General features: G+C 41.4%; 3 protein-coding genes across 3 annotated transcripts; all 3 read right to left on the minus strand.

Moving 5' to 3' along the window:
- Nucleotides 1-625: 625 nt before the first annotated feature.
- Nucleotides 626-6261, minus strand: LOC124474003 (leucine-rich glioma-inactivated protein 1-like). Its single transcript, XM_047029833.1, has 8 exons — nucleotides 5701-6261; nucleotides 5420-5491; nucleotides 4631-4702; nucleotides 4474-4545; nucleotides 3652-3723; nucleotides 2914-3083; nucleotides 2599-2763; nucleotides 626-2480 (listed from the first exon to the last, which is right to left on the minus strand). The coding sequence occupies exons 1-8, from the start codon at nucleotides 5886-5888 to the stop codon at nucleotides 1663-1665; spliced, it is 1629 nt and encodes a 542-aa protein (XP_046885789.1). The 5' UTR covers nucleotides 5889-6261; the 3' UTR covers nucleotides 626-1662.
- A 4648-nt stretch (nucleotides 6262-10909) lies between these two features.
- Nucleotides 10910-18630, minus strand: LOC124474001 (cone cGMP-specific 3',5'-cyclic phosphodiesterase subunit alpha'-like). The gene is made up of 22 exons (XM_047029829.1): nucleotides 17857-18630; nucleotides 17297-17449; nucleotides 16637-16726; nucleotides 16378-16518; nucleotides 16077-16151; nucleotides 15901-15965; nucleotides 15607-15673; nucleotides 15461-15508; nucleotides 15204-15353; nucleotides 14896-15039; nucleotides 14646-14711; nucleotides 14372-14518; nucleotides 14053-14160; nucleotides 13748-13857; nucleotides 13509-13596; nucleotides 13240-13340; nucleotides 12989-13096; nucleotides 12606-12669; nucleotides 12443-12517; nucleotides 12254-12337; nucleotides 11880-12033; nucleotides 10910-11554 (listed from the first exon to the last, which is right to left on the minus strand). The coding sequence occupies exons 1-22, from the start codon at nucleotides 18322-18324 to the stop codon at nucleotides 11514-11516; spliced, it is 2547 nt and encodes an 848-aa protein (XP_046885785.1). The 5' UTR covers nucleotides 18325-18630; the 3' UTR covers nucleotides 10910-11513.
- A 150-nt stretch (nucleotides 18631-18780) lies between these two features.
- On the minus strand, nucleotides 18781-22370 carry LOC124474004 (free fatty acid receptor 4-like). The gene is made up of 3 exons (XM_047029834.1): nucleotides 20865-22370; nucleotides 20444-20575; nucleotides 18781-20053 (listed from the first exon to the last, which is right to left on the minus strand). The coding sequence occupies exons 1-3, from the start codon at nucleotides 21402-21404 to the stop codon at nucleotides 19649-19651; spliced, it is 1077 nt and encodes a 358-aa protein (XP_046885790.1). The 5' UTR covers nucleotides 21405-22370; the 3' UTR covers nucleotides 18781-19648.
- Between the last annotated feature and the right edge of the window lie 99 nt (nucleotides 22371-22469).

Consider the following 22469-nt stretch of genomic DNA (forward strand, 5'->3'; position numbering starts at 1 on the left):
AGAATATGTTTTCATTTTGCTCTGTGAGATTTTTTTTAATTCATTTTTTTAAGACCTTATAGTGTTTTTAATTTACAGTAAACGAGCACTAAATTATTTGTGGGAAGCTGAGGGACATACAGTATTACGCTCACCTTCTCCCCCTAGCCACGCTAAATTGTACCACATAAACTAGTGTAGAACATTCAGTTGAAGCAGATCTTGTGTTCACTTTGGTTCTATTGAGTGGTTGGTAGGTAGGGCATCAGAACAGCCTGCTGCTATTGCACAACCTTTCCAGGGTGACACTGTATGAACGTGAGTGTGTTCGAATTTATTTTATGATTGTTTGCAATCACACAGAGGCAAGGGTTAAAATGATCAGGGTTGGCTACAGGTATACACAGTAGGTTGTATATAGGGTTCAACAAATGTATGTTAAAAGTTGATTCTGGAAGCCTTGTGTAAAAATTGTGTATAGCCTCTGTGTGGATGTGACATCACAGGCACGTGTAGATCTCTCTTTGCTTGTGCTGGCTAATTCTAAGCAAATATTATTGTATTTATTCCATTACATTCTGCTTGTAATGTGCTGCTTTGTAAAATTGAGGCGTGCACTTTGTTGGAGCAAATAAAAAAAAGATTTTATTTGTTTGTACTCTGCATTCGGTTTTCACACTTATTCCAGTAATACAGTATAATTAAATTGAGAAGTTTGACTTTTAAGGACAAATGTGCAAAAGTTAATACCTCAGTAACTTGACAGTAAGTGTCAGCTAAAATAGAACAGTCAAATAATACAATATTGCAATGACATAAGCTTTTTATTCAATCTGAATGACATGGCATTTCTCCAGCCTTTGTCTTTAGGATGACACAAGTGTTACATTTTGCATATGTGTGTTAGTCAAAGTTAACATTTATCCATGTTGAAAATTTGTCAAAACATCCTTAAATATCTTTCTTACACCTTGTTCTGAAAAACTGTGTTAATAACCTTTTCAATACTTTAAATGTTGTACAAATGAGCAACAATATAAATTGAAAGTTGCAGGGACGTATTATCCCCACTCAAAATCCTCACAGAAAATGTAAGTCGTCATTTTTCCAAACTACTGAATTTCAACACAATATCAATCCCCTTAACAAACAAGTATCCAACTGGCATGGTCCCTCTTAGACTTACAAAAGCTTCATTTACAAATTATTTTGCTTTTAAGTGGAAAGACAGAAAAATGTAAACATTTCCTTTTGGCAGATCTTCATCTAAACAGGTAATAAATAGATTAAAAAGTACAGTTTGTTCATTATCTTTCCTTGAGAAATATATGATATTGCAAATATATGTACAATGTTGAATCACATGAGAAAGAACGCAAACCTACGAACCAATCCTAGATGATGTAAAATATTTCAAGCGCTGCATTCACCAGGATGAGATGGTATGACCGGTCATGCATTGTGGTCTGACAACACAGGGTCTAATCCCAACTTGAGACACATGCACATAACTCTGGCGGTAACCATGCATTGATGTCAAGGAAAAATTGGCAAAAGATTGAGTAATGTCTGTTATTCTCAAGTTAGGATTTAACCACTTCCATTCACTACTGTCCAAACATCATCCTCTCCACTTCAACATCTCTGTACAACAATCAATCAATCCACCAATCAACCAACCGATCAATCACTTAGGTCTATGATCAGGTGCTCATAGATCTGGGTCTTGCCTTTGAAGCTGGAGGCGAGCAGGAACTGCCGGTTGTCGATGGAAACGGGAGAGAAGGCTCTGGGAGCCTGGATGTTGAGCTCCTGGAAGTGGACAAACTGGCCCTTCTTGGCATCCCAGCGGTACACCTGGGTGAAGGAGTAGTCGCTACCCAGGATGGCGTACTGCCAGCTTCCCACAGCAAAAGGCTGGAACACCATGGAGCCCCGCGACGGCATGGTCTGCACCTCCCGGAAGAGAGCACCGTCCCAGCGCATCACTTTGGAGTCCCCGATGAAGCGCGTCAGGCAGATGTAGAGGTCGCTCTTGACCTGGAAGTGCTTGACAGCATACACATCCTCCATCTCAGGGATGTCGGTGCGCCGATCGAAAAGCTTTGTTCCCTTGTTCCACTGGTAGATGACCGGCCTCTGGGAGCTGCTGGACAGAACCAGGTGGGGCTTGGTGGAGATCTCCAGATACTCTACGTCCGTGTCCCGGTACCAGGGGTGGAGGGACTGATGCGAATAAAACCCATTACCGTTCCACTTGTATATGGTGGTGGAACCGGCCTTGGAGCTGTCGGCGATGACAAAGAAGGATTCTCCATCGATGAGGAATGTCTCAACGTCATTGGGCTTGCGGATCTTGAGGATGTCGATGTCTTGAATTTTGATAAATTTGTTAGCAGAAATGTCACGCTTGAAGATGTGTGAGCCGCCAAACAGCTGAGCCACAATAATGAAGAGCTGGTTGTCAATCACCAGGGGTTTGCAGATCACTGTGGAGGTGCCTTGAGAAACATAGAAAGAGATGTATAAACTAGGGAGAAAAAAAACACTTTGTATGCATTGTGTGTACGACTCCATCTAGTGGAGAAAACGTACACATACTCTGAGCTCTCTACTTACTATCAATATCATCATAATTTCGGAAGACCATCTCCACGTGATCCCACTCCAGGAAGCTACATTTCCCAATGAAAGGCTGAGCAAAGACCACATACTGGTCACTCCCGAATGTGAAGGCCTCCACAGAGATGGACTCAAACTTCAGAGACTGGTAGGAAGCAAACTCTGCAAACATATGAAATATAGATAAATCAATAAAAAGCGGTACAAAGAAACTTTGCAGAATAGTCCACATACATACTAGAGAACAGTTCATTCGGTCTCAATATAAGATCCTACAAGTTCGAAGTGGAGTCATTCTGGTTTATAATTCACCTGTGGTGATGCAATCAAAAGACTGGGGCACCAGGTCATTGATTTTCTTGTCCAGGTGGGAGGCTGGGCCTTTGCAGTGGATCTGGTCCACTGTGGCGTTGGTGTGAACCATCCACTCCACCAGCCACTTGAGCTTACAGTCACATATGAACTGGTTCCCTCTCAGGTCTCTGGGGAGAAGAGGACCCACCCCAGAATTCACAGCAGAAACAAACAGCAAAAATTATTAAGGTCAATATCCATGCCAGGAGCTCACCTAATTGTAATAAAGTTTGGTAATCCCAATCCCTGACTCGTTTCTGGGTATCTCTGAGTGAAAATGACAGATCTTTTTAGCCTCTCTCATCGTACGTTAGCCGGGCATCCATATTTTACCTTAGCTGGTGGATCCGGACTGTCTGGTCTCATTAGTGTATGAGGAGAACTATAGGTGATGGATTACAGCCATCTATCTCCTGCTTTTTGCTCAAACACATTTTTAATGATGCCAAATGTGCTGGCCGCCAACGCATTAGTCAAGGATGTCCTCTGCAGCAATAGAATAATTATAAGAACTTCCATATTTAAACCCCCGGGGGCTGTGATTCAGTAAGAAGGATCTGTGCTGAGAACTGTACAGTACATAATGTAAAAAATTTTATCAAGGCATTTTCTCCCTTTCGCATTCACATTCAGAGCAGTTATACAGTACACTAGGTGGCAACTGACTACATTTGTCACAACATGTTCAAAACTTACACTTTCGTCAAGGCCTCCAGACCTTTAAAGACATCTTTGGGAAGCGTCTGTAGATTGTTGTAGGCCAGGCTCCTATGACCAGATTAAAACACAAGGACAAGCCATTTGTTAAGTTTGACAGTTGCATTCAAAGTGAGCTAACGGTGCACACATTTTTTTATATTGCTGGCAATGGAATGTTCTTTTCTCATCTATTTGGTGGTTCAGTACACACTGTTTGTATAAGTGCAGTGCATATTTCTATAGTTTCCCTGGAGACTGGAGCCAGGAGTAAATTTGAGAAACAGAGAAGAGAGATTATTTTTAGTTCTGCCTCATCAGCCATACTGTAGTATTCTCAAGAAACCAGATGGATCAAGTTACTTCCTGGGATAATTGTCACCACTTGTTTACAGTCAGGGGGTTGTTGTAAACTTGTTGTAAAGTTGGAAGCTCTATGTCCCAGAAGAGCTGCCATTGAGATTCAATCATGTTTACAGTTTTGGAGAATCACTATGAAACATCCTGCTCATCTGTCTTGTGATAAGATATCTCTGTAAAAGGTCTGAGTATGAAATACTCTAAGTCAGAAATGTGCAAAAACATATAGATGAATATTATTCACTGCACCTGCTGCAATAGGACGCACTGTGCTACGAACACTGTTGTACGACTGTGACAAAGACAAATTATGTCCTGCTTTACATGAGGCAAACTCTATTTAAGATTTTCTTTTATTCTTTTGATTAAGTATCCTTTTTCATGATTTGTTTGTATTATTGTGAGGTATGTTTACAATTCATCGTATTGTGGTTTACATTGCATTGAGGTTTATGAACTTACAGGTGGACTAAGGTTTTCAGTCCCCGGAAAGCATATGGCGATATTGACTTGATTTCATTGTTTTCGATAAATCTGAAAAGGTCAAAGAAATATCAGTCAATTGACAAGCCGATCCTCGACAAGTAGCATTTATGGGTAATTGACTATTTTTACTCACAGGTATTCCAGGTGTGGAAGTCCGAGGAAAGAATCTTCATTTATAGAGTCAAAGGTGTTGGCTGTGAAAAGGCTGTGGAGACATTTGTTTAAGCAATGACTGGAATTTCTTTTTTTTTAATATATTGTTTGAAATACTGATCAAAACACTTGAGCTAGTCAGCCCCTGACAGTTAATGTCAAAACACGACATTTCTATAATACGTATCTCCCAGTAATTTGCCCCCAAACACTGCTGCTACATGTAATAAGCTATGAGTTTTAACACACAAGGTCATCATGTTGCAGTTTGTGTGAGATTGTTCTCAGGGGCATGACTCAGTCAATACCCAACCCCATGAAAAAGGAGCAAAGGGGATTCCCTGCTTTAACAAGGGCTTCCCCTAAATACAAGGATGTCAAAAAAAGACCATCGTGTGCTACAGTATAGCCTTCTCAGGACAGATACTATCAACCTAAAAATAATGTGTGGCGTTCAAACGAATAATAACAGATTATTATTCAGTACTCCAGTAGTGCTATCCAGTGTTAACAATAGGCTAACTGAAATGGATTTGCAGGAGTAGATTGCTTCCCAAGACAGAACATGCCCCATTTTTGTTGCAGTGGTATGATTAAATAACGCGTTCTTATTCTACACACACACACAACCATTTAGCATTAACACAAGATATAACAAGCTTCAATTAGCTCACAGTTTTGCCGTTTTAAATGGCTAGGATCACTTCACAGGGGAATGACACATGACTAACAAAGCATGAGGAACAAAAAGCACCGGAGAAAACCTCACAGGAGATGCAAAGCGGGCGTGTGTATGAAGCTCTCTTTAGGGATTTCAGTGAATCCAGACTTTACGAATGATCTGTGGGAGAATACAAAAACAAGCTTTAGACGCTGGAATATCCTGCTATATTGGAGTGGTTAGTCAACGGGCATATAGAATCGTAGAAGCTCATACAACTAATATACTAGACTAATCAAAGATACACAATGATTTGAAATATTGGATATTGTATTCTAATTTCTTGAGATACAACCGTTGGTTTATAAAATATATAGTCTTTGACTTACAATGAGATGACATCTGAAGGGAAGCTGCGAGGAATCGATCTTGCGCTTTCACACAACGCATTATCTTTGGTACATGTACATAATGATGGACAACGGGGCTGTTTTGCTCTCTTGCTGTGTACTAAAAGTAAAACAGACGCGAGCACAAGTAAGACGACGAATCTTTTGGAGATGTTAGCATAATCCATTCTTTCGAACCGCTGTGGGCACGACCTGTGCGTCGAAAAATCCTGAACATCAACCAGTCAGATTCTCCCGCTATCTGATCCTCGATGCCAAGCAAGCCTTTTTACTGGTCTTGTTTATTATGGCTGGAGTCGTGAAGGTTCATCCGCTCACTCCGACGCGTGAGAAGGCTGTGTAGCCTACAACAGCCGTTGAAGACTATTTCTAGAGAGGAAAGAGATACGTCTGAATCCCCAATATGGTAACAACATACACTTAAATTAAACGACATTAAAACTATTGGAACGATGACAAAAATGCGAAGTGAAGGCAGGTGGGCACCTCAGCAGGAGCCTACAGAGCATAACCACGCCTTTCGTCATTATGTCAGGCTACTGATTGTGCAGGCCAACAAACCTATACAAACTATGTTTTTTAGCCTATCACTTTACATGAATCAGTAAAAGAAAGCTATGGAACTCCCATGTGAGTAGGTTCATTGCGCAGACGCATTATGTTCAATGACGGAAACCCAGGGATGATTTGCCAATATGTGTTTTATTATATTTTGTCAATAGTCCTACACAAAAGTGTATGCGACTTAAAGTGTTGTAGACGCTGATGTCCAATAAAACATTGATTTAGCTAAAAATGGATGGCTTTTCAGGCTACTTTGTGTGGTGAAAGGGGAAAATGTGCACAATGAATGTGACATATGTCAAATTATCTTTTTTGGGGGAGGGGTGTGGGACAGCCAACATATTTTGGCAGCTCTACCTTCTGTTCAGTTAGTCCAGGACTACCCCCTCTTAAGGCAATGGTTCAATTTAAGACAAAGGATCAGGCATTTATTCATGTGGACTTAGCTTTAGGCCTTTTATTATCCTATTCATCCACCATCATGTCTGTTCCTTGTTAACAGACACTGACCAAAGCATCACTTTGATTTCAGTGCAAACAACATTTCAGTGCACATTTCCATGGGAACAACAATGAGGGTGTAAGGAGCCTGTCGTTTTATGGGAAGGCCATCCCCTGCTGTGATAGTGCATTACTATCTGCAGCTGAGCTACAGGATCCCCTGGGAGCACTAAAGGTCCTGACCATCTCATTGCTGGAGCCTCCAGAGCCCTAAGATTAATATGGTTACTTACTGTGCATGACAGGCCTGCCTCCGTCTGTTCCGGGAAACATTGTGAGCGCCGGTCTTTAGGACCACTCTGAAACGTCAACACTACTTTGGCAGTCCCATCGCTTTGTCTGTGATGAGATTTCGAAACGTTTTACCCCCCTTCCCCCCAGTTAATATAATTGGAATGGAATGCTTGTTTTGCAAAGCATGTTATTTCTCATGTGATGTGGTTAGATACAAGAAGAGGTCAGAGACCTACGGTTTATTGCTGACTGAAAAATGCAAACTAACAAGAAAGTGGGAGACAGTCAAGACTAATCTTTTTAGACACAGTACAAAGAGGCACAATACATGGGGTTGGAGGATGGGAGGGAAAGCCAGGTGGAGGGGGAGGAGGTCAATGAGAAGCAAAAGAAGGGGGGGGGGTGGAGACGGCCGGGAGAGCAGAAGCAGGTGGAGGAGCTCTGGCCCTCACCAACACACTCACTCATTGGGTGTCACCCAGCCTTACACAAAAATCTGGAGTTGCTAGACAGTCTCACACCTCATTGTGTATCTTACTGTCGCTGTGGTCTGATTGGTTGTTCTACAGATAATAGTTTGGTATAGGGATAAGGGAATTGTGAATTTGAATTCTTGATCTCCAGAGTGGTTCTCTTCCGCTCTGGCTCCTACTCTTTCTCCTTGCTCACCTCTTACTCTTTCTCTCTCTGATTTACAACAATCAAGGTAGAGTAGGTAAGAGTTAAAACCTTAATTTTGTAACATATTTGCCTTGTAATTCATTTTTGCATTCATTTACAATGTTATTAAATATCTATTTCATTTAACTTGACCTTGACCTGTCTTGCTATGATTTAACCCATAGACTCAAATAACTGCAATTCCATTGGTATTGGCATAATTTGGTTAATGTTTATACATTGTTCAGTTTACCCCTCTTCCTTCAAACCTAGGTGAACAGTTTTGGTTGTTTGGCCAATATTTAACCCCTTACACTAAAATCTGATGAAGTATTTCACAGTCACCCAGTTGTAGCATTAGACAGTACATGAGACAGTAGTATCCTTATTTCTCCACAGGAGGGAAGTATAGATCTACATGGTGGGTGGTGATAGGGGTTGTGGGGGGGTGGGGTGGGGGGGTTAAATATCTTTAACGGAAGGAGAGGATTCTTCAGTCCATTCTTTGTTTTAGTTTTGTCCACGTATGGTAACTCTAGGTGTCAAATAGTTTTCTGTGAAAAAAACTTACTGCAATTAATTTTTTATATACATTAGTAATATTACCCAATGGAAAGTTTGAGTTTACTACCCTGTCTTTAAAAAACCAACACAGACAAATCTACTGCAGAAGTTGTCGTATGTATCTTCAAATCTACCTAAACCCCCATTGACCTGGCCTAATCATAGCTTATCTGAGGAGACCTCTCATCTTTCTGTTCCCCTCCTCCCTTTGTACTCTCTTCAACAGGGAGAAGAAAGCTGTCACAGTTGCCTAGTTGTTACAGTGAAGACCTACTGCGTAGAGAGAGATAATACTTGGACCCTTTCTCATGCCCAGAAGTTAGTTTTTTCTTCTGGGGGGAGACCTCTGATTTTCAGGTCCGGAAGGGGGACAGCTAAAGTTTAAGGCCATGGAACTCCTGAAATTCTGAAAGGATTGAAGGGTAATATGGAAGTATTAGGATTATATCAATCGTTTGTCAGTAAAACTGTGGGAGAGAGAAAAAAAGTGGGACACGCTGTGTACATAACTCTTTCCATTAGATTTTTGATTTATCAAAAAGTTTGATTTGAAACAATGCAGCACTCAAATTCCTTCTTTAACTAAAGGACAATACAGAACCAGACCCAGGCTTACTAAATCAAGGTTGATACAAGTGATCACTTGTCATAGGACCACTACTCCTAATGAGGTACACATTGGTTGCTATTGAACATGTTAAAAACCCTCCTTATCATTTGACATTTCCAAAATCAACATACTTGTATCTGTGCAAAACTGCCTAAGCTCCATCTGAACTGGCTGTGTAGATTTCTGACCAAGACCCTTTGTCTGTTATACTATTAAGTCAACATGCCACCTGTCAACATTCATATCCCAGCCCAGTCATCATATCTTAGGGCAAGATCTTTTCCCATCCTGTTTCTTGTCTTCCTGCCGCCCCCCAAATATTCTTCCTTGATAAAGGTTTTACCAAAGGTACTAAGAGTTTGGGATAAAACATTTCTGTGCCACTGCACCTGTACAATGCTAAGGAGTTCTCGTAAAAGTGCGATAAAACACTTTACTACCACCATAATGCACCTATTTTAGACTAAATAGAGACCTATAGCTACCATGCTCATACAGCTGTTTTAGGGTGAGGGGGGAGACATGGCGTGGTATGAGTCCTGAGAACATATTGAGGATGTCTCAGGTGTCTGTTCAGATGATGTACCTCCACCTTACCCACAGTCTGAAGGATTATGTGACATTATGACGGTATGCACACAACAAATCCATGTCAGCACACACATACACACACCTGTGCACCTTTGAATGCTCGTGTATGGTACACATTTTTAATCTATAGGATTGAGCATGCTAAAGCATGGTACCTGAGGTCAAAGCTCATGGCAGGACTAGGCGTTGAGGGATTGGTAAAGTAAGTACTGTAGTGGGAGGGACGAGGGGCAGAGCAGAAAATAACAAATAGAGAAAAAGAGATAAGATGAGAGGAAACAGATATGGAAAAGAGACAGGCAGATTAATCACTTTAACAGTTGATAGAGAAACAAGTACTTCTCACTGCAGTAATATGTGGTGTGATGCTCCAAAGGAAACAACCTATACCTAAAACCTAAACAAGATGTGACAGACTGCTGCATCCTGTTATAGACCTCCATAGGCCATGCAGTAACAGCCATAGTAATCCTGACCTGAAATAATGAATGAGGGGGCAGATTTAGAGCAAACTAGCTCCAAGTCAGATCTTCTGTAAGCTTGTTAGGGACTACACTTATCACTGTACAGCACTTAGAAGTAACAGTGTGTAAGAAGCCATCACCTCCTATCACTACATTTTGTAGAAGGTACCGTAACTGTTCTCTATAAAAAATCCCCATTAATATTGCTTTGAAAATACACTTTATTTTGACGGTTCTTTATACAATAGAATGCTATTACACACACATAACCATTTCTTGGTTCCAAGACATGTCCATTATGTGTAATAATGACAAACTAACAAGGGAATTAGCCCCAAATCTTTTCTTTGTTTTAAATGCAGGACATTTACAGTAATTCTGTAAATAACATCACACGCATGCTCTGATATTTAGCAACCAAGTCACAGACAAGCCATGTCACAAGTTATACCTCAGTGAGTGTTTGTTTTAAAAAACAAATCTTTACATTAAGAAAACCCTATAAAATTTTCCTGATGCTGCAATATAATTTTTGTTTCACAATAAAACAATATGCCATTTAACACATATTAAATAGTACTGGATCCACACTTCCTAAACAAGCATTTATGTACAGCAAGGTACACTTGGATGTCCCATTTGGTCCTTGGAGTCATGACTTTTGGCGACAGTGTTGGAGTATTTTACTTTATGTAAGCAGGGGACTTAAAAGCCTTTTGGCTAAAACTGGCTTATGACTAAATCCAATTCAGTCAAATCTTCTTACATCTTAACATGTGGGTTTAGACATATGTTTTCAGTTTTAAAAAGATGTACAGAACCATAATCATTTTACTTTACAACCTTATCGTTTACAGTGTGGAATTTGATGATGTATATAGGTAATATGATACATTCAACAATACAATAAATTGTATTTCTTAAGATGGAAAACAATGAGGCCTTTGCACTATGTTTCTGCACCAGGTCATGCGAAAAATCTGCTAAACTTGACATCCGAGTATGATGACATTGGTGAAATAAATATTCTCTTAATAAAATAATAATTAAGTTACAGTGTGAAGCTTTTTTGCTAAGTTAAGAATTAACAGTATAACTCTACTTTTTACATATATTTAGCATAGTAGGAGTAGTACTTTATTGATCCTCTAGGGGCAATAAAAGTATATTATGGTAAAATATGATTTTAAAAAATTCCAAAAGCTTGAAGGGAGAAAGTGCCACAATCTGTGGATACATCATCTATACAACAACATTATACTTTTTATATATGAAGAGATCATACATAATATTCATAAAGTTGAAAATCGTTTAGTGAGTTAGCATGCCACTGAGCATTTCAGATCTAAATTACACTGTAGATGCCATGTTTATTTTCCAATAGACATCCAGTACTGCCCCTTGCAAGTGTCTGTGTCCTTTAGTCAAACTGGGTATGTAGAAAACAGACTTTCCAGATTACCAGTTGAAATTCCATTGTACTTTTCTTTATCCATTGGATACTCTCACATGCACACACATACAAACATACACACACACACCCAACCATCTTCGTGAACATACAGTAGCAAATGTGTACTTTCATTGGTTCTTTGATGGTGGCTTTAGAAGATAGTGCACGTTTTTGACTTTCCTCCCTCTTGTTCTTTTAGGGTGGGAAAATAAGAAAAAGAGAGCAAGAGAGAGATACAGACAGTTATAGAGAGATATGATGTGAAGGCAAATAGGAGATAACCCGTGCAATGCCATGGAATAAAGACAGTACTGATCTGAGGTTTGTAAATGACTGACCACTCCAAACTACAACTTTGTGTAAAACATAGATGATTAAGAAAAGCAGACTGATGTTATGATGTTCCTTCAATGTCTTTGTACATTTCAATAACTCTCAAATATATGGACATGACTATTATTCATCACTGTCCTATCTGAGGCACAGAATTTATAGAGTGAACCGCATCAGGACTCACCTTCACCACCACCACCACCTTCTAGTTTCTTTTTCTCTTCCTCAATGGCCTTCATCTTGGCCTCATAGACATCCGCCAAGGCCCTCCACTCACCTCTGTTTATGTTTAAGCCAGTAAACATAGGGGTGATCTCTACATGGAACCTGGAAAACTCCTGGACACACACACACACACACACACATGTGAGCAATACCACATGATGACCACTATGCTCGGACAAAACCACCTGACACGCTAAAGGTAATAACGGTCACAGAGTTCTTTGCCATTACTGTAGATATGAGAGAAGAACGACAAAGAGGACGGAAACAAGCAGAAGAAAAAAGGGAAAGATAGAGGATTTGGAGGTTCTACATTCCAGTACCCCTATCTACCTTGTACACAAACGAGCAGACAAAATCAATGAAGCCGCACTGCATCTTGGGCAGCTCCTCAGAATGATTCCTGTCCATCATTGGCTGTAGGAGAGAAGGAAAACAAAATGGCCATTTTTACCAAAATGAAAGAGTGGAACACATTCAACGCAAAATGGGACATTTTCACGCCATAGGAAGTGCTCTTACAATAGGCTGTTGATCTAGAACGGTTCTCTCCAGGTCTCCCTGCTCCCAGAACTCTGCCGCCACCATAAGAGCAACCTGGAACCAACAGAACCAAACAAAACTATGAGAACTAGGTGCCAGCTAAACACTATACAAAGAATGAACACTGAATGACTGAACGAACCTTGCTCTGGACTTCCCATGGCTTTGTAATGGCTGACAGATCACAAGCTGTCATCATCATTGCCCTGTATGGGAGACAACAGTCAGGACTGAAGAAAAGCAAGTCACCTTATGAGAGTTGTAATTGTAATGCAACTGAAGGCTAAAGTACAAAAAATGTATCTGACTGGTACAGTTGGAATACGCAAGACATAATATAACCTTAAATCATTTTTGTTGAAATGAAGTAGAAATAGAAGTATTTTGTACGTTTTTAATATTTTCAACCATTTGAGTTTAGTTTGGTGATAGCTTACTGTTGTTATAATTATTATTTGTTTATTGTTATTATTTATTATTCCATCGGCTGGACATTATACACAATAAAATACACAAAGTTCTTACATAATAATCTCTTTCCTAGTTGCGTTATTCGAAACATAGTTGATCTTCTCCTTCTCATCTGCCATGGGCTCTGTGGCATCCACAATTTTCTGGAACATTGTCCTCTTCCTAAAAGACAACAGGGAGCCATGACCTGCTTGGCCAGAATAGGAATCTCTCTGCTGCGTTAGAAAGTATTTTTGTTCAACACCCTACCAACTGTAATCATTCCATAGCTGTCCAAAGCAGATATGAATGGGAGAGGAACTTACTTAAAATAGAGAGCCAGGTCAGTAGCGATGATGCAGACTTGGAACAGGTGTTGCACCGTCTCAAACTGGCGCTTCTGAAGGTTCTGGAAGATATTGATGTGCTGGGAGGGAGGAAGGAAGGGAGAGAGTTGGGGTTTGTGGTCAGACATGACTAGATGTTCGTTTGGATGCATACAGTATGTCTACTCGCCTTATGTTTATGCATGGACAGTTGATGGCCAGACAGTCAAACAAAAGCTGTGAGGAGCCTCTAAAGAATGTTAGCCTACCTCATCTTCCATCAGGGTTTTGCTGTACTCCAAATGGTGCCTCTCCATAATCGAGTTGGTGTGGAGCTTAGCCAGAGGAGATATGCTCCTGCAGGAGAGAGACACAAGACAAAAGTTAAACCTCAGTCATGCTCTATACACCTCAGTTCACAGCATCAAGGGTTTTGCTGTCAATTGAACATTCCTTTGTTTGGTTTCTGTCCCAAAATGTGTGGGACATCACACATATCATATCGTACTTTGTCTGGTACAGATTATTTGTTCCTCTGTGGTCAATGTCGTGGCAGAATCCAGCAGCAACCATGGCAAAGGCCTCAAGGTCAGAGTAGTACTTCCTCAGCTTGCCCGTCTGGATGAGAGATCATGGTCTTGTCATTTGTATTATGGCCTGGGTAAGTTCTTGAAGTTCTTTTCTACTGTTACTAGCATTTGAGTTGATTTTTACAAGGACAGTGCACATTAATCAACGTTTTAGTAAATGTGCTGTACAAACACTATGTCCAAACCACAATCTTTCCAATGTGGAAAAGGTTTAAAGTACTACCATGAGGAGAGCGAACATTGTTTGGCCAACGTTGAAACCGTGCCTCCAGTTGTGATAGGTGATGTCACGGTAACCCTTGCGAACGGTGTACATCCATCTTGTCAGGGCCTGGAATAAAAAGTAAAAACAATAAATTCAGTTTATAGCTTCAGTGATTTGATCATAGCCTCAATCTGGTAAAGACCAGTCCCCACTTATCATACATTTATTCTCTGAGTAATGTGGTTTGTTCTTAGACATCAGACTAATAAAAGTGTAGTTTATTATTGCAAACATTATGTGCATGTGTGCACAAGTGCATGTGTGTGTGTGTACTGACCTCTGCGGGGACCTTGAACTTCTCCACCACATTGAGCTCAAAGAAGCAGCGGATGCCACACTTAATAAGGTCCGTCTCCGACAGAGGGAAATCACTGAAACGGAACTCCAAGAGTTCCACATCCTTCGCCTCAGGGATGGTGGTTCTCTGTACACAAACACAGACACAATGTATTTATAATCAGATGGAACTAATATTTAGCTAAGAAGCTAGCTAAAACTGTACATATATAAGGGACTGTTGACTGATTTCATGCTTTCCCCCAGAATCTCACCAGAAGTTTGTACATCTCCTTCTCCTCACAGTCCTCCGGTACCTTACCCAGCTTCTCCTCAGTGTTCTGCAAGGAGATGTTTTTGCAAGAGCATGACCAAGTCTGATGGCTGTGCAATACGTGGATATGATACATTATAATCGTCTTACAGTTTCATGATTGTAGTTCACATATTACATAATTTATGTCCAACCCATGTATTGATACAGGAAGTTGACAAAGATAATAAAAGTCATTGAGAAAGACACACCAGAATGCTGTGGACTTCACTTGGTTTGGCCTTTGTCTGGCACATGAGCATCTCCTGGGCAATATCCTTCCTGTTCTCCATCTTGTTCAGTCTGTCATAGGTGTCACAGCTCAGTGTGGACCAACCCAGGAACTGGGTTAGAGCCTAAAAGCACAGGCATACACACTCTCAGTAAGAAGTAAGAAGACATAACCCAGAGGGTTCATACAAGAAGGGCAGCTGCAGACATATAACATTTAAATGATTGATCTATTGACTGACAGACAGATAGGGTAGAGGTTAAATAAAAAATAAAAAACTGTACAAACTTCTGTGATCTGTTCATCATTTTCATCAAATGGCCGGCCGTCAACCCTATTGAAGAAAGTGGCAATGCCGACAATTTCTTCCTTTTTGTTCACGATGGGCAGAGACAGTACATTCTTCATGATCCAACCAGACTCATCCACTGGTCCTTTCTAGGGGATACATTAAACACAACATCACAGTGATCATGAGAATAATGTATCAGCAACCAGACCGATTCATGGCACTCCAGAACTGGCAATCTTTAGCAAACTCTCACCTGAAAATTGAAGTACTCATCTGCAGGAGCATTCATCATGTTGCAAATCTAAGAGGAACACAAATATAGCCTTGTTTAGACCATAATTTCAAGATCTCCCAATAAAATGATGAGTTGCGGGACAGTGGGGGAGTTTAAACACTCACCATTCCGTTTTCTGCCACGTATGTTGGAAGGCCACTGACAAGGGCCCAGTGGTCGGCTGGGGGGCCCCTGAGAAAGCATGGAAGAGAAAGCTATCAGAAACTGGTCCTGTGATGAACCAAACCTTGTGTCAGAGGTCTTGTGGGGTCCCTAAGGTAGATAGTGGGTGGATGAGGAGGTGACATTAAAAGGGAAACCACCAAGTTCAACATTTTCTCATCAGTTATGGGGGGGGCCATGGCCCCCACAGCTTGGCTCAATTGAAACTGGTTCTAATTCAATAAGGTCACACTCACGGGATAACTTTGATCTCCTCCTTGCCCTCCAACAAGTAATCAATGATCTTGTAGAAGTTAACTTCCTGAGCAGGGTAAAGGGAAACAAAGTGATGGTGAGAAATCCTTTGAAATGGTCATTCATTTACCCATTCGGAAAGTCAGAAGGGACTATATAACAGGAACAAAGTGCTTACCCTGCCATCTGGTGTCTTAGCCCCCTTGTATGGTTCCTGTTCTCCTAGTTTGATTGACCACTCATCATAGAACTCCTATGGGGACACATTTGAAACAATCATGTTGTCTTACTATTGACTTATTATTTTATGTGCATTAATGTTGTCTCTATCAGCTAAGTCTAGTTTTATATGGCATTATATTTACATTCATTGTTTTACTGTGTTATTTTGCATTGTATTGTTTATTGTATATTAGTAATTTGATACATATGCTGTACTATAAATGAACAGTTGTTCAGTGAGCAAGTTTTGAGCTCACCTTTTCTTTAGTCATGTCCAGGAGTCCCACAGAGTACCTCTCACACTTAAGATATGTCCGAACTGTGTACAAAGCTTTGTGAAACTGTCTCTCAATGTCAGTCAGCTCTTCAAAGACTTTGCTGGCAGACCAGATCAGCACCTGTGTTGGTTGGAGAGGAGGAGTGTATTTCAAGTGAAAGTTTTTACGTTAATTTCTGTGCAAAAACAATAGCATGTGTCTCTCTAAAGACTAGTGTCAATTTAAAGACTGTCTGTACCTGGCTTTTCCTGGTCTCCACATCCCACATGTAAGCAGTGTGGTACTGCAGGGCAATCACAGTAGCAAAGTTCACATACTTACTGAAGAGCTGGAATACAAGAAAACAAAGACAGACATCATATCATCGATCCTAGTCATGAGGTACCAATCATGACTGATGGGTAAGTAGGACCTGGTGGAATGTAACTATTACATGAAGTTATTATAAAGAGTAATTAGGCCTCAATGTCACCTAGGACAGTTTCCCTCACAGGAAATTTGAATAATTTCTAATTAGAAGAAAATCCAGGATTATGAGTTGAGCACCACACCCCGGTCACTAAATGGGTCAGAGACAGGAAGGTAACTATGGACAGTGGCCTGATGATCTTACTGGGTCACATCAAAAGTGGTTTTGATACCAGGAAGCTTGAAGTAACCCCAAACTTCAGAGGGAAATACCCATTTGACATAGTATGAAAGTCGCAATCACATATGTTTAAAACATTTCAAATGCTTACATGGCTTTTAATAGTATTAATGGTTAATAGTTATGACATTCGTCAAAAAAATAAATAATGCGTAAGATATAATAAGTACTTGTAACTGCAGACAGAAACTGCCTTGAGAGGTGGATGGACACAGTTACTTATTCACTGATGAAAACGCTCTCACTCACATCCTCATCACCCTTTGAGAATTCCTCAGCCCCTTGCTTGTTCAGTGCCATGATAACGCCAATGGGCTCCTTGCCACTCATAATGGGGGCGGACAGAATGGACTTGGTTGTGTACTTGGTCTGCTTGTCCACAAAGTCACTGAAGCGAGAGTTCTGGAAATGTCAAGAAAACAGATATCAATACTATAATACAAAACAATAAAACAAAAACTCCATGTTTCTACTCGATAGAGTTTAGCCAACTAGCCGCAGTTCCTGTCATCACATTGCCACAGATATCCTCCATTACATGGAAAATCCAGTATGGAATCTTCCCTTCTTCTTTACCGTCCACACAAACACATCATGGTCAATATCTCGATTTAGGATTGAATCCAAATTGGTCTTACAAATCTACTAAGAGTATCCACTAGATACATAAATGTTATAATTCTCAGTAATTCCATTGGAGTCATTGTACTCTCATTGCACCCATTCTCATACAGCACATCAAAATCTTTTTTCCCTCAAGGCTTTAACATAAGATTAAACTCCTTTGTAACAGTACGATGCAGACTGACCTTTTTCACATCAGGGATGTTCTGGGCCTTCTTGGAGTGCGCTGTCCACCCAACTATCCCCATGTCAGTGGGGAACACAATCTCAGTGTTGGGGTCAATCAGGTTCTTCTCAAAGGCTGACGTGGTTGTCACGTCAAACAGTATGTTGGACAGCTCTGGGATACCGTTACGGGACCTGGAGCCAAAGAAGCTGCATCGATCAGCATGTACCAGCAGAGCAATCCTCTGGAGGACCTTGTGCATGCTTTTCTCCATAGAGTTGGTTCCCTGCAACTCCTTGATGAGCTCAAACATGAAATCAGCCTCCTGGATCTGGGTAGCCTCCTTGAACGAAGCCACATCTTTGATCTGTACCTGGTTGTTGAAGGCAGCGGAAATCACATCCGCCTTGACCTTCTTGTCATAGTACTCCTTAGCAAACTGGGGGTTGTTGTCCAAAAACTTCTCAACATTGTCCTTGTCAGCCATCTTGTCTTGTTTTTGGTGATCTTATTCCTCAAGTCAGTGATCTCGTAGATGCATCCCTCGGAGGGAGACTTGGGATTAAGAGTGTGCTGAGCAGAGTGGTGGAGAGCAGTAGCTCTATCTGTACAGCACCGATTGAGATGCCCCAAAATCCCTACTCAGCACAGAGAACCCAAAGCCACTCTTCTCAACAGAAGGTAGAGGCAGGAGAGGAGTGGTTTACAGGGTAAGGGGATACAGGGGGTGCTAATGACCATGACGTGGAATTCATAAGTCTGGGAGCTTTCTTAACCTGTAAATCCAGCCACTTGTCTTTTTAGTTGGGTCAATCCCATCAGAGGTAATGACAGCAGAATTATGGTAGCACCTATGACTTGCTCTATGGTTAAGGAAGGTGTTATCGCTCTGGATAAGAGCGTCTGCTAAATTACTAAATGTATAACACTGTCCAAGTATTCTGGGATGTCCTCTATGCTCAAACTTGCTGCGCTGCACCAGTAGACTGCAAGTAAAAAAACGATACAATACACCCAATGTAATGCATGTACTACATGTATTGGTGTTGAAAAGAAAACCAGACAACCAAAGTATGAATTCTGGATGATGATTATAAAACCACAAAGCTGAAGGAGGAATATTGGGGGTTCGACTTGTTATAAAAAGAAAGATTTTTAAAGAACAGTTTAGAACAGGAAATTGTAGTGAAACTGTGTAACTACATGTAGCCCCTTGCTTATAATGAGTTATTATACAGAAAGCTGTGCATATGCCAGACCACAACAGAAGTGATGTGATGGTACTATTGTTGGACAGACGGACAGCTCAGCATGTGCACTGGCGCCGTCCCGCTCTAATTTGAGCTCGAATCAACAACATCCAAATGCAGAAGCATCTTTACCTCTAAAGCTTGGCACTTATTAGCAGTGGTCTATTTCAGTCACTGGGCTGCTCTATCCATGGATAAAGCCAAATGGGATTGTAAATGGCCGCCACAGTAGATATAGTAAAGCAGCTACAGAAGGTGCGAGCCACAAGCTGATCACTCCGGATATCAACACAGACAGTGAGGGAGACTTCGTAACCATAACAGCAGTCAGCATTAACATCACAGTGTCTAAAGAGGTTTCAGATATGTACACAATTTTATCAAAACAAACGTGAACAGCGATACCAAAGAAGTATGTGTATTTATTATGTAAATGCCTGTACAACTTCTGATGTAGTGTACCTACAGTTACTGTAGTACTGCGATGTTAAATCCCTCCACCGGTAGTTGGACTTTTAGCAGAGGAAGGTCTCATGGTGAATGTGCTGTATAACCTACAAACTAGATGGTGTATACTTTGTGTGGTGTTGGTCCCCTCTCCTGTCTGCCCACATTGGCTTTGGATGCTCTCTTCATCGGGGTGACCATGGAGACACAGCACAGCCTCTGCCAGCCGTGCCTAAACTGACACAGTGAATAGAGGATGGGGTTGAGCGCAGAATTGGCCAGGGTGAAGGTCACCACCCAGAAGAACATGGTGGAGGTGACGTAAAGGCTCTGGAAGTTCCTCATGAGGATGAGGAATGTGATGATGAAGATAGGGCTCCACATGATGAAAAAGGAGAGCATGAGGACGAAGAGCGTGCGGAAGAGTTTGATGTCCTGGCGAGAGACGTAGTGGTGGACCCTGTTGAGTCTGGAGGGAGATTCACAAGGGTGCAGCCTCCTTCGGGAACGCTTGCTGAGCTAGAGACAGTGGACATGGTCATCACAAAGTTAACACCTCATACTGAGCTTTTAACCAATGGACCCTTTCACATAATTTTAGCACTCGTAGGCACAATCTCAAAAAGCCTCCTTTTAGCCATGGTCGATGTCCTTTCCATCACTTAATGGATGTGCCATGTCTATGTTATATCGCACAGCAATTTCATGTCATATCTAATATTTACAGATGATAATTTAAAGCCTTAAGCACACACACCTGGTGCTCCCAGCTACACAAATCAATATAACACAGCCACACTCCTCAAATACATACCGAAATGTTTCCTCATACAAAATGATAAACAAATGACACTAAAATCAAGTTGTTTCTATTGTGTAAGTCATCTTGTGGAGTCTATCAATCTTTACCTGCAGTATTTTGCTGTAGCTGAACACGATTATGATTCCTGGGACTAGGAAGCAGAGCGCAGTAAAGGCAACATCCCACACTATTTCCGCAAGCATGTCTGGCCACATCAGGGTACAGATTTGGATGTTTCTCTGTGGAACAGGAAACACTGCTGAGACTAGTATTGGACCAACTTTGTTGATAGTAACATTTGTTTTGCCTTTATTTTTTTAGGCAAAAATGTACTTAGTACAAAGTTGTTTCTTTCAATGATGGCCAACTATAATCGTTGAGTGTCTGAGTACAGAGCAATACAGAAACACGTTTAAAAACCTTCAATGGACAATACCAGATGAGATATAATAAGTTTAGTAATGTAGAGTTCATATTATTGTAATAAAGTCAACACCACAATAGACTCATTCATTTATCCATCCATACCTCATCAAAGGACTCCACCTCCCGTACAGTAAAGAATAAGCTAAGCGGCATGGAGGTGAGTGCTGAGAAAGCCCAGATGCACCCCAGGGTAGCACACACCATCCTGGGGTTGAGGGTGGGAGCCGGGTGCAGCCTGAGGATAGCCATAACTCTCTCCACACTGATGCAGGCTAGGGTGGTGATGGTGACACAGCCGCTCATGCTGATGACATACAGCATGGCGCGACAAGCTGCGTTGCCCAACCTCCAGGACACGGCCCAGCGCACCACCACGATCAGAGGAGTCATACTGACGAACAATAGGTCAGCAACAAACAGGTTCAGTGTCAGGGCAGTCTTATTTACCAGCGACCGGCGTTCTCGTGTGACCAAGAACCCTGTTCCCACGTTGGCCACCACTGAGACCAGGAAGACCGTCGTGAGGGCCAGGGTCTCCACGCTGGTTGCGATATGGTCAGAGCGGTGGAGCTCCGAAAAGAAGGAAAAGTAGGAGACATTCCTTAACTGCAAAGGGTTAAAGTGAGAAGTGGGAACTTCCATGAAGAGGTCGAGGGGCCCAAGGATGGTGTAGAAATCTGGTTCTACAAAGATCCGCGAGAGATGCGTCCTACAAACGGTTTGCCCGATGAAAGAAAGAGCACACTGTACGTGTGTGTAAAAGAGAGAGGGGGTGAGAAAGCCTGGGAATTTTCCTTTGTGTTCCTATGTTTGCCCCAGCTGTTACATCCCTTGATAGGTCCCTTGTGTAAGGACACACTTATCACGCTGTTAGCTAATCGAAGGTGAGGGGAACAAACATGAGAGCAGAGGTCAAACACTTCAGTTCCCTCAGGTAAAAGCGAGGCACATCCCATCCCCCTCATGTTCTTGTATCTACTGTGTACCACATGGGTTACTGTCTCCAATTTAACCCACATTCTTCATTCAGCATGCTTGGCACTGATGTTGAGCGGATTGTGCATTGGCTGCAGTGATCTAATTAAATGCACACTTGTATTCACCTAAATCATAGGACTGTGCCAACACCAATAAGATCACCTCTTACTACAGAGACTAGTAGGGAAAACATTTAGAAAAGGCAAATTTAGAGACAGAGGTGTAATTCTGCAATTGCTGGTTAACAGTAAAAAGGACCATGCAATGTGGGATCAATCATATGTTCTAAACACACCAAAAATATCCACTTATTTGCTGTAGAAAAGGGAGAGACCACTCCCACCCTCTTAGCTCAGTCTGCTTCACAGATCCATACTGTCATATCCCAGAGCCCAACGAAAATCTCGTCTGAATGATTCCTGACAGGTAAGTTAAGGTCTACCCAAACCATATTACCAGCTTTTTGTAATGCAGTTAGCTGTGGGTTTACCTCCCTGGTGTCACGTTCCCTTTCGAGGCGTGTAGCCTTCGTACAGATCACTACCTCACTCTCCTCTTTCAACAGCCATGCTAATCCCCTGCCTTAAATAGTATGGGACACGGATTTACTCATACAATCTGATTTGAGCTATTGATCTGGTTTGAGAAGAACAGTACTGTAAGATGCAGATTTTCTGTCCAGAACCACTGAGAGAAAAGCCCGGAGAGAGGCAAAGGATCAACACCATC

This window comes from Hypomesus transpacificus, chromosome 11 (genome assembly GCF_021917145.1).
Source record: "Hypomesus transpacificus isolate Combined female chromosome 11, fHypTra1, whole genome shotgun sequence".
Classification (NCBI taxonomy): domain Eukaryota; kingdom Metazoa; phylum Chordata; class Actinopteri; order Osmeriformes; family Osmeridae; genus Hypomesus; species Hypomesus transpacificus.

Excerpts from the sequence above, each read along its gene's own strand:
- LOC124474003 (XM_047029833.1), bottom strand. The coding sequence starts at position 5,888 with ATGGATTATGCTAACATCTCCAAAAGATTCGTCGTCTTACTTGTGCTC. Across the intron at positions 4,546-4,630 it reads CTTCCACACCTGGAATACCT|ATTTATCGAAAACAATGAAA; the intron begins GTGAGTAAAAAT and ends TGACCTTTTCAG. Across the intron at positions 3,724-4,473 it reads CTGAAAACCTTAGTCCACCT|GAGCCTGGCCTACAACAATC; the intron begins GTAAGTTCATAA and ends ATCTGGTCATAG.
- LOC124474004 (XM_047029834.1), bottom strand. The coding sequence starts at position 21,404 with ATGGAAGTTCCCACTTCTCACTTTAACCCTTTGCAGTTAAGGAATGTC. Across the intron at positions 20,576-20,864 it reads AGGTGGAGTCCTTTGATGAG|AGAAACATCCAAATCTGTAC; the intron begins GTATGGATGGAT and ends CCTGTTCCACAG. Across the intron at positions 20,054-20,443 it reads GCTACAGCAAAATACTGCAG|CTCAGCAAGCGTTCCCGAAG; the intron begins GTAAAGATTGAT and ends CACTGTCTCTAG.
- LOC124474001 (XM_047029829.1), bottom strand. The coding sequence starts at position 18,324 with ATGGCTGACAAGGACAATGTTGAGAAGTTTTTGGACAACAACCCCCAG. Across the intron at positions 16,727-17,296 it reads TCTCAAAGGGTGATGAGGAT|CTCTTCAGTAAGTATGTGAA; the intron begins GTGAGTGAGAGC and ends CTTGTATTCCAG. Across the intron at positions 12,518-12,605 it reads CATGGGAAGTCCAGAGCAAG|GTTGCTCTTATGGTGGCGGC; the intron begins GTTCGTTCAGTC and ends TGTTGGTTCCAG.